Source organism: Puma concolor, chromosome C1 (assembly GCF_028749965.1).
Source record: "Puma concolor isolate L17-30 chromosome C1, mPumCon1.1.hap2, whole genome shotgun sequence".
In the NCBI taxonomy this organism is placed as follows: domain Eukaryota; kingdom Metazoa; phylum Chordata; class Mammalia; order Carnivora; family Felidae; genus Puma; species Puma concolor.
This window is the reverse complement of record NC_141674.1, coordinates 35,400,854-35,416,737: the sequence shown is the minus strand read 5'-3', so window position 1 is coordinate 35,416,737 and position 15,884 is coordinate 35,400,854. Positions and strand designations below refer to the sequence as shown.

At 44.3% G+C, this 15,884-nt stretch overlaps 1 protein-coding gene across 3 annotated transcripts in view; it reads left to right on the top strand.

Moving 5' to 3' along the window:
- EIF2B3 (eukaryotic translation initiation factor 2B subunit gamma) overlaps window positions 1–12,144 on the top strand; it is a 125,501-nt gene extending 113,357 nt beyond the window's left edge. For all 3 annotated transcript variants that reach the window (XM_086716794.1, XM_025932703.2, XM_086716795.1), the window contains 2 exons: window positions 5,083–5,186; window positions 11,970–12,144. In XM_086716794.1, coding sequence (XP_086572920.1) covers window positions 5,083–5,186; window positions 11,970–12,022 — 157 coding nt within the window. In that variant the 3' untranslated portion in view covers window positions 12,023–12,144. The remainder of the gene's footprint in view (window positions 1–5,082; window positions 5,187–11,969) is intronic.
- The last annotated feature ends 3,740 nt before the right edge of the window (window positions 12,145–15,884 follow it).

Here is a 15,884-nt window from a genome sequence, read left to right as displayed (position 1 = left end):
TGAGTCCGACAATGCAGTCACTTAATCACTGTGTAGGCTTCAGCACATTGCTATTATAACTTCTGTGAGCCTCAAGTTTCTCTGTAAAAATTAGAATAAACAGGGGCGCCTGGGTGGCACAGTCAGTTAAGCGTCCGACTTCAGCCAGGTCACGATCTCGCGGTCCGTGAGTTCGAGCCCCGCGTCGGGCTCTGGGCTGATGGCTCAGAGCCTGGAGCCTGTTTCTGATTCTGTGTCTCCCTCTCTCTCTGCCCCTCCCCCGTTCATGCTCTGTCTCTCTCTGTCCCAAAAAAATGAATAAACGTTAAAAAAAAAAAAATTAAAAAAAAATTAGAATAAACACCACTATCCCTGCAGGCTTGCTAAAAAGATTAAGTTACACAATGAACATAAAATGTTTTGTGTAATGACTGAGATATATTAGACAAGAGAGTTATGTGTGTTCCCTTTCCTTCTGTAATAAAGTGAAGAAAGTTCATATAAAGCCAGAAGAGGAACTAGAATTTGGAGGCCTTTTTGCTTCCCAGACCAGGGCTTCTTCATTATGTCATATGCCACAACATGGTGTGGCACAGTGTACCTGGCCAAGCAGTGATCTACAGATCTTACAAAGACCTCTGTTTTTCTCATGGTCTCTTTTCCACTGAAGCATTAGCGTTTTCAGGGTAATTTCCCAAAGGAAGGAAGGAAGGAAAGGAAGGAAGGAAGGAAGGAAGGAAGGAAGGAAGGAAGGAAGGAAGGAAGGAAGGGAGGGAGGGAGGGAGGGAGGGAGGGAGGGAGGGAGGGAGGGAGGGAGGGAGGGAGGGAGGGAGGGAGGAAGGAAGGGAGGAAGGAGGGAGGAAATTAGACACAACCGGGTATTAGCACAGCAGAGTCTTCAGTACCAAGCTGAGACTTAAAACTAAGTTGCAAAAACTGTTGTTTCCATGTTGGGGCCAGTTCTTTTCTTCAGCTGTAGAGGAAGTCACCTCCACTCCACTTTATGCACTGAGCAGAAAAGGCAAAGCCTTTATTGTAGATTGGCAACATTTGATATAGTAGTATTAGTCCTTCCTCTCTGGCATGAGCACAATTCCAATAAAATCCTTAATCTTGGAATTTCTTTCTAGACAGGTGGAAAAGTCTGTCCAGACAAGCTATATTGGCTTGACATTTTTTTCCAGAGTACCTCAGCCTTGCTAATGGAAGTGACTTGTGACTGCAGCAGTGCTAATAGGAAACAGTTGAAGAAACAAATGGCAGAAAAGAACTTTACACTCACCAAGCATTTTGTCACGTGTTCATCTCAAATCATTCCATAGATCCACTGACCAAGAACTTCAGGAGAGCACCCAACTTCTTTATATAATCATCCCACTTTTCCCATCACATCTGTAGACTCTACAGTGGTAGTTTATGTGTCTCAGAGGGAGTTAAACACAAATTAGATGAGAAAAGGTTCCTGAATACCTCAATCATACCTGTTAGACGTAAGGAGAACCCAGGCTATCCATTGCTGTGGAAATCTGACCTCAGTCAATCTAGCCTCTTCCTTCCAGGAATGGTTCCCACTTACATCCCAAATTCCAAAATAGCCATGTAGTAGTCTCTAATTATGGCTGCTTGAATTCCTCTTGGCTTTCTTGTCTGCTGACTATATTTACCCCTTGCCTAGCTCCAGAGCATGCCTTCTCAGGATCTTACACTTCTGAGCAGAAGGCATCCGCCTACTCCCATTTTAGAGAAAAAAAAAAAGACTTTTCAGTGGCAAACTAGTAGCCAATTGTAAGCCTGCTTTGTCCCAGCAGCCTGTGTTTCTGAAGCTTTCTATACTTCCTTACTATTCTTTTTGGGGGAATTTTCATCAAGAAGCAGGAGCCACCCTAACTGCTAACTGAACTGCTTTACCCAAAGCAGAAGGAAAGTAGGTTTTGGAAGTCCCCTTGATACATACCCACTGAGTGTATCCTGATTTTTTTTTTTTTTTTTTTTTTTTTTAGTGTATTCTGAATTTGAGCCAAAAAAACAAACTAATACTGTCTGCCCATCTTTAGCCCATACCACAGAGGTGCTGTGGCTTTGGCCTTTTGCTGCTTTCTGACAGGCTTTAACCTTCTAAAAAATAGAGATAAAGAAGACTCTGGAATGCCATAAACTGCTAGAATTCCTTTTTTGCATTTTACTAAAGTTTTGGCATTTGGCAAGAATTTTTTTTAATGGCCTGTGCATTAATAGTTTCAGTCCTTGGAATGTCCTCCTCCCTAGCCCCAATGCTTCTTGGGTTGCGTGAGGATTTTTCCTTAGTTAGTGTTTTGTTTTGTCTTGTTTTGTTTTGTTTAAATAGATGTCCATACCCTTCCTCCTCACCTTCCTTCTCCCCTCCAGTTGCCTACTTCTGACTCTTTAGGGTACTGAATATTCAGTGCCCTGTTAGGGCAGAGCCCCTCCTTCCACAGAGACATTTGGCTCAGAAAAACAACTTGGCAGTTCGAAGCTTCCTCCAGTCTTTGCTCCCCTTAATGTTTTTCTATAGCGTTGTGATTAAATGTATGGCTTCTGGAGTCAGGCAGATCTAGATTTGAATCTGCTACTTGGCAATTATGTGGTTTTGGGTAAATGGTTTAACTTCTCTAAATCTGTTACCTCATCTGAAAAATGTAGTTGTTATTTTTACTGCATCAGAGGTAAAAATGATACTCCCAGGATCATCTAGGAAGCTTTTTTTTTTTTCTAATTAAATACATAAAGCCTGTATCCCAGACCTACCAAAAAGATTGATGGAGGCCAGGATGATGAGGGTGTTTTTGTTTGTTATTTTTTATGCTGCCCAGGTGATTAAATGACTAGATCTGTAAGTCACTCCTATAATGTACATAGAGTATTTAACACAGCAGCTAGCATAGAGTAGGTATGCAACGCATGCTAGTGAAGATTTTCAAAAGGACCTCTACTCCCACCCACTAGTCTTTAGGAGCCAGAAAGATGCTCTTTAAATACATTCAAATGCTACGAGCCAGAGGTACTACTCTTGAGAGTGGCTTTAGGATCTGGAGTAGTCTTTGATATGGCATGGAGCTAGTTTAAAAAAACGTTGGTTTTTTGTTTTTTGGGTTCTTTTAAATGAGTATGGTTTTGATTAATCAGAGTCTGTAGTGAGAGCTGTGGGATACCTATTGTTTCCATAGCTGATCTCCTAGGAAGATTCATAGGATTTAAGCCTTAGATGAAATTTGGAATATATTCCCAGATGAGAAGCAAGAGTGATGGATCAGCCCAGGGACTAGTGCCAGCTTCCACTCCCCAGAACAAATAAGGAGAGATCCGATAAAATTTAGACCTCCAGGTGTGGCATGTCTAAAGAAATCACAGCTGGCACAAAAACAGACACATAGACCAATGGAATAGAATAGAAACCCCAGAACTAGACCCACAAACGTATGGCCAACTCATCTTTGACAAAGCAGGAAAGAACATCCAATGGAAAAAAGACAGTCTCTTTAACAAATGGTGCTGGGAGAACTGGACAGCAACATGCAGAAGGTTGAAACTAGACCACTTTCTCACACCATTCACAAAAATAAACTCAAAATGGATAAAGGACCTGAATGTGAGACAGGAAACCATCAAAACCTTAGAGGAGAAAGCAGGAAAAGACCTCTCTGACCTCAGCCGTAGCAATCTCTTACTCGACACATCCCCAAAGGCAAGGGAATTAAAAGCAAAAGTGAATTACTGGGACCTTATGAAGATAAAAAGCTTCTGCACAGCAAAGGAAACAACCAACAAAACTAAAAGGCAGCCAACGGAATGGGAAAAGATATTTGCAAATGATATATCGGACAAAGGGCTAGTATCCAAAATCTATAAAGAGCTCACCAAACTCCACACCCGAAAAGCAAATAACCCAGTGAAGAAATGGGCAGAAAACATGAATAGACACTTCTCTAAAGAAGACATCCGGATGGCCAACAGGCACATGAAAAGATGTTCAGCGTCGCTCCTTATCAGGGAAATACAAATCAAAACCACACTCAGATATCACCTCACGCCAGTCAGAGTGGCCAAAATGAACAAATCAGGAGACTATAGATGCTGGAGAGGATGTGGAGAAACGGGAACCCTCTTGCACTGTTGGTGGGAATGCAAATTGGTGCAGCCGCTCTGGAAAGCAGTGTGGAGGTTCCTCAGAAAATTAAAAATAGACCTACCCTATGACCCAGCAATAGCACTGCTAGGAATTTATCCAAGGGACACAGGAGAACTGATGCATAGGGGCACTTGTACCCCAATGTTCATAGCAGCACTCTCAACAATAGCCAAATTATGGAAAGAGCCTAAATGTCCATCAACTGATAAATGGATAAAGAAATTGTGGTTTATATACACAATGGAGTACTACGTGGCAATGAGAAAAAATGAAATATGGCCTTTTGTAGCAACGTGGATGGAACTGGAGAGTGTGATGCTAAGTGAAATAAGCCATACAGAGAAAGACAGATACCATATGGTTTCACTCTTATGTGGATCCTGAGAAACTTAAGAGAAACCCATGGGGGAGGGGAACAAAAAAAAAAAAAAAAAAAAGAGGTTAGAGTGGGAGAGAGCCAAAGCATAAGAGACTGTTGAGAACTGAGAACAAACTAAGGGTTGATGGGGGGTGGGAGGGAGGAGAGGGTGGGTGATGGGTACTGAGGAGGGCACCTTTTGGGATGAGCACTGGGTGTTGTATGGAAACCAATTTGACAATAAATTTCATATATAAATAAAAAAAAAATAAAAATAAAAGTAAAAAAAAAAAAATTTAAAAAAATATATAAAAAATAAAAAAAATAAAAAAAATAAAGAAATCACAGCGTCTTCTGTTTTCAAGCCCTAGTGGGGAAGATCATTACAAGCATATCTGAACTCTGGACTTTGCTAAAGCCAGGTCCTCCCTTGGTCCAGCTGAGCATTCTCTCTTCTATTGACAACTTGAGGCATGTAGCCATTAACTGAACAAACTGGCCATTCCTAGCCTATGAATGAGCCAGAACCCCCAACCCACAAGGGTAAGGATGGTGATGAGAGCCATGGGCACTCTTTAACTTGGCTGCTCTGTTACAGAAGCAGCATCCAGGGGAGCATCATCTGCAACAATGCTGTGATCGAGAAGGGAACGGACATCAAGAACTGCCTAATTGGAAGTGGCCAGAGGATTGAAGCCAAAGGTAAACCAAATTACAATCATAGATGCCATTTTTTACCTAGTGCTTAGTGCTGGTGACAATAAGGGAACAAGCACATGCATACTCTGCAGGTGAGAACATGAATCGATAAAGCCATCTTTGGAGAGGAATTGACATTGTCGTCAAATGTTTTAACTTTGATTTAACAGTTCCCTTTTTAGGAATTTATCTTACCAATAAGCTCATAAATGTATGCAGCCTTACTATCAAAAATTTTCAAACATACCAAAAAGATCTAATGGCCCAGATTAGCACCAATACTTTATGATGGCTCTTGAGGGACACCTGGATGGTGCAGTCAGTTAAGCATCCAACTCTTGGTTTCAGCTCAGGTCATGATCTCATGGTTCGTGGATTCATGCCCCACGTCGGGCTGTATGCTGACAGTGTGGAGCCTGCTTGGGATTCTGTCTCCCTCTCTCTCTGCCCCTCCCCCACTTGTGCATGCTCGCTCGCTCTCTCTCAAAATAAATAAACCTTAAAATAATAAACTTTTTAAAAAGTTAAAAAAAAAAAAAAAGAAAGACTGGTATTTTTAGTTCAATTAATGGCAGACACATTCTACCCAGTGTCTCACCAGAGAAACTTCAAGCAGGAGTATTAGTCAACAGCAGCACCACAGCTATTGGTATTTTCTTCTGTGATCGTATGCACGGTGTGAGGGCTGGCATACAAACTTAAGTTCCAACACTAGCAGCATGGATGGCATTGCCCTACTGGAAAGCCATTGGCTAACAGCTAGCTGTTGTGTATAGCTTTGAAATGTTCTCACATACACTATCTTATTGGATTCGCATAAAAACCCTGTGAGGTAGGGATTCATTATTGACCCATTTGGTGAAATGGAAACTGAGACTTAGAAAAGTTGAAGTGTAGGGCACTCAGTTAGTTAAATATCTGACTCTTGATTTTGGCTCAGGTCATAATCTCACAGTTCATGGGATTGAGCCCTGCACCAGGCTCTGCACTGACAGTGCGAAGTCTGCTTGGGATTCTCTCTCCCACTCTCTGCCCCTTCTCCATTCATGCAAGTGCTCTCTTTCTCTCTCAAAATAAATAAATAAACATTAAAAAAAAAAAAAGAGAGAGAAAGAAAAGTTGAAATTAACCCAAGGTATGTAGCTAGTAAGTGACAAAACTGGTTCTTCAGCCTAAATGATTGCCAGATAGCCTCCAAAAAGACCAGAGAAAGAAGCCATTCCTGGCTTACGCAGCAGAATTTGATCAGTGATACACCTTTTCTCCCTTTAGTCCTTTTTCCATATTGGAAAAATATATTTGGCCTCCATATCCCAGCTCTTTCTGATCTTCAGGAGCCCCAGATCTTGATTTTTTCTCCTGTTCAACATACCAGCTCACTCAGGCCTACCCTTAGGTTACAGAGAAACTTCTTTCTTGAGCAGATGGGTCCTGTTGGTAATTTCTTTAAAATAGGATTCAGGGGAGCCTGGGTGGCTCAGTCAGTTAAGCCTCTGACTCTTAGTTTTGGCTCAGGTCATGATCTCTTGGTTTCAGGAGTTCGAGTTCGTGCGCTGGCAGCACAGAGCCTGCTTGGGATTCTCTCTCCCTCTGTCTCTCTGCCTCTCCCCCACTCGCAGTGTCTCTCTCTCTCAAATAAATTCATTAATTTAAAAATAATAATAATAAGATAAATAAAATAAAACAAGATTCAGAACACCCAGCCTTTTCTCTAACTCCATGGGAAGCCCTTGGAAATGGCCCCCAGAGTTTCAAAAGCAGCTTGTCTGTGGAGCTGCTTTTTTATCCTGTCCTCTCCCTGTCACCTCATTGCATTTCTCTGTGTGCTTTGTTCTGTTCTCTTTGGATTTGTAGCCCTGAACAATGTTTCTTCCACCTCCTTCCTGCTTCTTTGTCTTTGTAAATTCTCCCCTGCTCAGCAAAAAGTAGAAGCATCCTCCAGTACTTTCTTCTTTCAGCCCCTCCTGGAGCCAGGAATTGCTTCCTTCTGTGGTTTTTAAGAGTTTAGATTCCATAGGCATATTTGAATGTATGAACTCCATTTGCCACCACTCTAGAGGATCCCTCCCTTCTTGTGTGCTGGAACCTGGAACCTCACAGTTTCTGCTGCTTCTCCTCCCCATTTCCAACAAAGTAATGGGGCTCCTTTCTTTTACTCTGCAAGGACCCTTTCCATTCTGTGTTCATAATGTATACATGACAACTGAATGCCAGATACTTAGGCTTTGAGTCATTGCATCTCCCATCAGGGAGCACAAGGCTGGGCTAGCCAAACTCCTAAGATGTCATGGGCTTTAGTGTCCCATGGACTTTTTGGCTCCAACACTGTGTGTTCCCATTTTAGCAAGGAAGCCCCTTAATGGTTGAAAGAGAGGTGGCCAGGGAAATCATCTGGACTCTAAAATACAGAACCTCAACACTTCCCGCTCTGTTTTCTATGCTGGATGGACTGATGTATCCAGCACAATAGTCAGTGCCTTCCTGCCACAGGTACTCCTGGCCAGTCACCAATTCCCACTGTTACTTTTCTTTGCAGTTGAGCCATGTGGAGAAAGAAAATCCATAACCATTAGTGCAGCACTTGAGACCTGTTACTGTAGATGATGCAGACAAACATCAACAACTCAGGTCCTCAGCAACAAACAGCTCAGTAGATGGCAGAGTCCCTAAGTCAGTCTTCCTCACCTGGAGGGATTTTAGAATAAAATATTCATCCTCAGAAGTAATGCTATCCTCTCTCCAGATTTCGATTGTTTTCATACCACAGAGTCACTACATCTATAATAGTCTTATACCCCCAAAATGTGACTTTTACAACCAGTATACCCCTCTTCACTACCAGCAGAACAAGCCCTTTTCTAACAAAACTCTGGCTTTTCTTACCCCCACCCCAGCATACTCAGTTAATGAGATTATCTCTGGCAAAAATCCTGGCAGTCTACTTTGATCTCCTGCTCAAGCCAGTAGAAAAGCCACAGCCAACAAAGTCAAAACCTGGGAGACTCTAACTGGAGACTTCATCTGAGTCTCTTCTTATTGTCAGTGAGATAACTTGGATCTCTTCCCTGTGATCACAGTGATTTGTCCCCTAGCCATGAAAGTAAAACCTGATGGGTACATAGGTCAAGTCCTGGCTAGTGGGAATTCTTCCCAGCTTCCCAGCAGTGCAGCTTTTCATATTCAACTTGTCATTCCCTTCAGTCCCATTGGTTTCTCCTCAACTTGCCAGCCTTCCTTTGTACTCTCAGGGAAGGAGCCTTAGGATCTTAGGATCTTTCCCAACCTGATTCCAGCCCAGAACTTTTCCAGTGTGTTTACTGAAGTCAGCTTCCAACCCTGGCCAAGCATAACTAGTACTGCTTGTTGCTTCCCTCCAGGTTTCCTCTGCCTTACTGAATCCCTGTGAAAATTCAGCTGCCCCCAAAATGCCAGATCTAGTCTCTGTTCCCTGAATCCCAGTGAGCAAGACTTCTCCCACCCCCCCGGCCGTGAGCAGACCAGAGGATAGAGCTGAAAGTAGGGAGAGCAAGTCAAAGAAAGCTCAGGTGTTTGTTTGGAGCCTGGCAGAGCAGAAGGCGTTGTCTGCCCCATCCAGGCACTTCATTTGCCCTTCTTGTGTCAATTAAAGAGGTTGGGGGCCTTGTCCTGTATATGCTCCTTGTCCTACATCTGTACTTTCACATAATCCCCAAAACATACATGCATTCAACAACTACTACTGCCTCCTATATTCTAGGCTATGATAGGCTCGAGGTATAAAGATGAATAAGATTTGCCTCTTGCTGTCCAGCTGCCCCCAGTAGAGAAACAGACAAAGAAATAAGTGTAGAAAAGTTTCACAGGTATGATGGTAAGAGACTATAAGGGTTAAAGACATAAAAGAGAAATCAGTTCTTGACACAAGGAAGGAATTAAAACTAAATCTTGAAATTCTGGGCTATTTATCAAATACACAAAAGGGAAGAACCTCTCAAGCAAAGGGGAACCAGGTAAGCAAGCAAGCATTTGAAGGCAAAAAACAATCCAGTGTTGGAAACTGCAACTCATTTGGAAAATCTAGAATATAGGGTACAAGGGAGGTATAGCAAGAAACAAAGCTGAAAAGGTGGGTGGATCAGAGGGCATGTCTGAATTCTTAAGGTCTCTAAAGCTCCAGTCAGAAACCCCCTTCAAGGCTCCAGGCCATGGGCAATATGAACAGACCCAAACAGGTCTCTACCAAGCTTAGTCCCATCATCAAGGGTCTTCATTTTGCTGCACCAAAGCCTTCTGAGACTGAAGGAGAGCCTCAGGAAAGCCAGTGTTTCTGCCTTACCTATCAGGGTCACATTCAAGCTCCCAAGTGTTACAAGAAACATGTTGGACCTATAGAAGCCATGGGAAGCTTGCCCAGAAAGAATCCATTTTGAGCCAACTGGTCAGCCTTTTCTGTCTGAGCCAACAGAGGACTGGAAAACTTTCCTGTGTCGTCCATCTGCCCCATACCTCTAGGAAATAAGAGATAGCATGACCCTGGTTCCTCTATCCCTTCCAGACTGTTGATTCACTCCCTCTGTTCTATAGCTCTTATTCCTTGAAAACTAACACTTTTCTTCCCTTTCACTCCATCACTGGTCAGCTTCTGTGATCCTCCCCTAAATATATTGAAAGTTCATAGTCTTCCTCTGTGCTCCTTCTCTTCTTCTAAATGTCTTGTCTTGGACAACTTAAACTCACCTTTAAAATTCCTTGATCTTCTCTACTCTACTAGCCTTCATCTCCTTTCAATGTTAACTCTCCACTTAATAACGATACCCTATCCTTATCATTACCCAAAGCCTCTGAAATCTTTCCTGTGCAAGTAGCTGTGCTAGACACTGGGGTATGAAAGCAAATACTGACCCTACCCTTGAGATTCTTAGAGTGAAGTAGAAAGAATGATATAATGATGTAGAGACAGAGATATGTATCAGATGGTGTTTTCACAAAACAGGAAAAGGATAGTATGGGAGGGAAAGCATCAAATAGTGGAGGTGCTTGATTAGGGCATTTAGGGTGAGAATGTGATGGGATGAGGGGAAGAAAGGCATTCTAGACAGAGGGAACAGCCTGTGTAGAGGTCTAGCCATACAAAACGTATGGCTTACAGGGATAAGTGGAGAATGGTGGAACATGAAGCTGGAGGGGTAGGCAAGGATCAGGTCATGGGTTTGGACTTTACAAAATAATGGCCACTGCTTAGCAAGCACTTGATGATTCTGTAAGTCATTGAATCTTCATAAAAACTCTATGGTGGTGGGGCATCTGGGTGGCTCAGTCAGTTAAGCATCCAACTTCAGCTCAGGTCATGATCTCACAGTTCGTGAGTTCAAGCCCCACATCAGGCTCTATGCTGACAGCTCGGAACCTGGAGCCTGCTTCAGATTCTATGTCTCTTTCTCTGTCTCTCTCTCTCTCTCTCTGCCCCTCCCTGGCTCGCACTGTCTCTCTCTCTCAAAAATAAGTAAACATTTAAAAATAATAATAAAAAAAAACAAACTCTGTGGTGGTGTTATTTCCATGCTACATGTGAGGCGTCTCCCTTTCTCCTTTGGATATCTCCATTTATTTTTATTTATTTATTTATTTATTTTTTCAACATTTATTTTTGAGAGACAAAGACAGAGCACAAGTGGGGGAGGGGCAGAGAGAGAGAGATACAGAATCCAAAGCAGGCTCCAGGCTCTGACCTGTCAGCACAGAGTCCGACGTGGGGCTTGAACCCACGAACCATGAGATCATGACCTGAGCCAAAGTCAGATGTTTGACTGAGCCACCCAGGCACCCCTGGATATCTCCGTTAACCATTCAACGTTATTTCTTCTCACCCTTTTCCCCCACTTCCTATCATCTGGCCACACCACAGGATTTCATATTCCCCTATCTTATATCTTTATACCTTTGCTCATGTTGTTCCAACAGCCTGGAATGCTTTTCCTTTGATACACTGCCTGGAAAAACTATATTCATCCTTTAAAACCCAACTCCAGGGCTACCTGGGTGGCTGTTGGTTAAGCATCCAACTCTTGATTTCAGCTCAGGTCATGGTCTCACAGTTTGTGAGTTCAAGCCCCCCGTGCACTGAAAGTGCAGAGCCTCCATGGGACTCTCTCTCTCCCTCTCTCTCTCTCTACCTCCCCTGCTTGCACTCTCTCTCTTTCTCTCACGCTCTCAAATAAATAAGCTTTACACACACACACACACACACACACACACACACACACACACACACACACACAAAATGTTTTAAAAATAAAAAGACCCAACTCCAGTTCCCCTCCTATGTGAGGTCTCCCAGAAGCTAACTGTATAAAGAATCAGTCCCTTCTTCCTGTGTAGGAAGATGCTGCCTCTCCTATAATCCCTTTGGCAAGTTGTACTTCCAAGATCTTCTCAAGAGCAGAGCCACATAGGAGAGGAATACGTGTTTATGAACATAGAAATCAGAAATAATTTGGTTTGGTTTGGGGCGCCTGGGTGGCTTAGTCAGTTAAGCATCCGACTCTTGATCTTGGCTCAAGTCATGATCTCAGTTCATGAGATCAAGCCCTGCATCAGGCTCTACACTGAGTGTGGAGCCTGCTTGGGATTCTCTCTCTCTCTGTCTCTCTCTCTCTCTTTCTCTCTCTCTCTCTCTCTCTGTCTCTCTCTCTCTCTCTCTGCTTGCCCCACTCACATGTGCTCCCTCTCTCAAAAAAATAAATAATTTGGTTTGAAATGACACCTTTACTGCAAGTTCTCAAACAACATTTTTCTTTTCTTTTGTAGCCAAACGAATGAACGAGGTGATCGTGGGGAGTGACCAGCTCATGGAGATCTGAGTTCTGAAAAGTTGGACTCCTTTCTCTTGGCCCCCAGAACTACAGATGTTGGCTGGCCCACCTGTTTGACTCTGTATTTATTTCCCAATAAAGAAGTGCTCCCATGGGGCACTTGGCTGGCTTAGTCGGTAGAGCATGAGGCTCTTGTTCTCAAGGTTCCGAGTTTGAGCCCCACATTGGGTGTAGAGTTTACTTAAATAAACTTAAAAAAGAGAGAGAAGGGCCCCCAAAGGCATAGTGGAGACTTGTGGGGTAGTCCCAAGCTCCATATCAGGTGGGCTCCAGGGATACACAGTGTGTGTTCATGAGTCACATGGGAAAAAAAACATCTAGAGCCAGTGTGTAGCTAGCTCTTGTGTACTGTGGTTATCAAGGGTAAAGCTCCTAGAAGGACTGCTTTCTGACTGGCTGGCCCAGCCTCATCCATAAAAGTATCTGCTTACTGAAAGGACTTGGGAGTATTTCAGTTCCTGACCCTAATCAGGCTTTCTAGACCCATAGGCATAGCTGCTGACAGTGCCACCTCTGTACATCAAGCTCCTTCTACAGTTGCCGATTTGGGCAGCGTGGCCCCTAGTCCTCAGCCCATGACTTACTGCTGTGTTCCCATACCTGCCACACAGATTCCCAGCCCCTGCCACCACCCCACCCCCAGCTCACCTGCCATTCACTCCCCACCTCCCAGTCTCTAGGCAGTTTCTCCAGGTCAACTGTTACCTTTTGGAGACTCAGAATAAGCAGGAGACAGCCCTGGCCTAGCCGACAAGCCTAACTCCACTGGTTTTAGTGGATGCAAGAGCAGTAAGAGAAAGCCATGGTCTGTGAAGCCAGACAGACTCCTTCTCACCTTCCCTCAGTGAGGAGAAGACTAAAGTCTGTCCAACCTGGAAAATAAGCGCCAGGAACCTATATCATGGTTGAAATTCTTCCTAATTCTTCTCCAGCTACGCTCCTTTATATCCTAATTATACTGACTCTCCTGCTTCAGATAATTAAGAAGTGAGATTTCCATACTCACAGCCCTTCTGGAATTCTGTCCACCTTCCCTTCACCACCCCCACTCCCAAACACACATACACTCTGCTCTTGCCTCTCCCTGCACTACTTTTACAACCTGCAGGTGTTTGGTGGAAGATAAAAGTGGTTCCTGGGGTGGATTTCACCTCCTAGAATTATCAAAGTAAAGGTTTCCCTTGATGTGCTCACTGTGGGTGGCAGTAATTATAAAGAATGATTTGAAATACTGGTTTCTACATCACTTCAAAAATCTGAAGTCTCTAAAGTTCATTTGAGTAATCTTGCCTGAATCTTAGTGCTGTTCTCATTGAACTTGTGAGAGACTAGATGAGCATTTCTACCCTAAAGGATCTCCACCTCCACCAGCCTTCTTGGGAGCTCTAGAGCTCCACATTCCTACCACTGGCCAGAACAAGGTTCCTGAAAATTTGCCCTAATCAGACAGGAGCTGAAATGGCCCAGTAGAAGTGGTTGAGATGGATAGGACTGTGGGGAGAGGTGGGGGTAAAGAGCTGTGGCAGTGCCCAGGGTGGTCCCCTTTGGAAACGAAATCTGTAGAGTTCAGATGATGCTGGATGGAAGAAGACCTGCCCCCTGAAATGTTGTTTGGCTTCGGCCAAATCTTGCCTCTCCTCTGTCCCTGTGTTTCCACATCTGCAAAATGGGAAAGTGACTGGATAACTTTTAAAGGATCTTTCCATTCTCAGGTTCTGTCCCCTCTCTGAGCTTTCTGACCCTTGGGATCTGGGTGGCCCAAGAGGCCAGAAAACTGCTTCTGAACAGCAAGGGGGTGAAACTAGATAGGTTTGGAAGGAAGGGAAGAGAAGGGATTGATTAAACTGTCCTAGAGCCTTCCCAAACCCCTTCCTCATCTTCCCCCACTGAGCCCTTGGAATCCCTGACAGTAAGGTAGAGGAAAGACTTCTCTGCTTTCCCTTGCACAAACCCATGAGCAGGACTTGGAAAGGGGAGCTGGAGAAAACAGGACAAGGTAAGATTTCCCAGGGGAAGGCCTTGCTAACTTTAAGTCCCAGCTGGGAACAGCCCCCAGCCCAGGACAGTGCTGCTATTGTCTCCAACAACTCCAGGATTGGCTGAATGCCCAAGATGCTTTGATTTCTCTTCCCTTTGCTCTGTTTGTCTGCCAGAAGGCTGGGACCATTTTTGTTTCCTTTTGGCAGCAGCTTACAGAGAGTTTGTATATATCTAAAATATAGTGAGCAACTGAATTTCCACTGCCAGCCACCTCTCTATGAGACAGAAGCCAGAAGAGGCAGGCAGGTAAGAGAGTTACCTGTTCTGCCTCTCCCAGTGATGCTCCAGGAGGGAAGTGGAAGAGAGAAGGAAGGAGGCTTTCAGTGCCAATCAAGGAGGACTCTGGGGAAGTGTTGAGCAACAAGGGTTCTGGGAGCTTGCCAGGTCAGACAAAATCTAATGTCTACTACTCCAGGAAGCCCTCCCCCAGTAACACCTCACCCCCACCTGCTGGCAAGAGTTCCTGAGCCTGTAAGGGGACGGACTGTCAGGACTGCCCTCCAAACTTGTTCCCAAGGCCAGAGGCTGAACTTCTTCCCAGTCCTTCATCACATTAGTCTTCGTATCCCACTCCCATTTATGGAGGTGGGAGTTGGGGGGGTTGGGGGGGTGGGGAGGATATCTTTAGCCGGAGCCCCAACAACAATCTGGGGGCCCACACAGGCCAGTTTATAAGCTGTTTCTATTTCCAGAGAATTGCAGAGAACATACTTTCTTTATCCACAGCTGTCCCTACCCCTAAAGAGGTAGTAAGCCAGGCCTTTGTATACTGCTTTCTAAATAGTTAAATGTGTCTGAGGAAGGGGGAGTGGGTATGGGAAGGACCACCCAGACACAAGGGCTAGAAAGCTTAGTTCTGATGGAGCTCACAGGGAAGGAAAGAGGCTGAGCAAGAGAACACCTTCTACTTGAAGCCAGGGTGACATCCTCAACCTGAGCCATCTGCCACCACCCAGAAGGATTGTATCAGGCTTTTCTGCCATGGATAAATGGGGAGATTCTGCTCTGATTTTCAGCCTCTCTTCTTACTCCACCTTCCAGGTAAAAGGCCATTCTCTGATCTCAGGTTGCAGCCTCTGACACTAGAGACTTGACAGGTGCTATTGGCCTAAAGCTGCCTACAGGGAAGGGGTATACATTCCCAAGTTTGGCCACTAAACATAATGGATGGCGGGGGGGGTGGGGGGGCACCAGGGATCCCTGCTTCCCTCCTCTACATCTCAGGGTCACTGACCCTGCCCAGCCCAGATAACAAAAGCCAGCCCAAAGCATGAGTGAGAAGCCTGGGAGAATGCCAAGGAAAGAAGGTCTAACCTAGTTCCTCCTACATGGACCCTACCTACACTGCTCATCAGCCACATATATTATTTAATTCTTATGTCAATGTCAGAGATTATGTGACTTGCCCAAGATCTCATAAGCAGTAAATGATAGATCCAGACCTTGAACCATGTCTTCTCCTTTTCAATTTGGTCATCTTCCCACCTCTCCCATCCAATCCAAGTTAAACCTCCCTGAGTATTCCAGCTCACAGTGTTTTCCCCTGTGGTCTCTGTGCTCCCTCTTAGAGTATGAACTTCTAAAAAGCAGGTACCCTGCAACCCTAGAACTTAGCAAAGGGGTGGACACATAACAGACCTTAAAGGATGTTGTCTCAGTCAGTAATTAGATTTACTCCTTGGTGATAATGAATTTAATTAAATGGCTTTTCTCTTTTGTTATTCTTTGGGGAATTTCTCTGGTTTTAATCCAAAACACATTTCCAGGCCCAGTGGAAGTGACACTGAACCAGGCTGTTCCACAGTGAAGC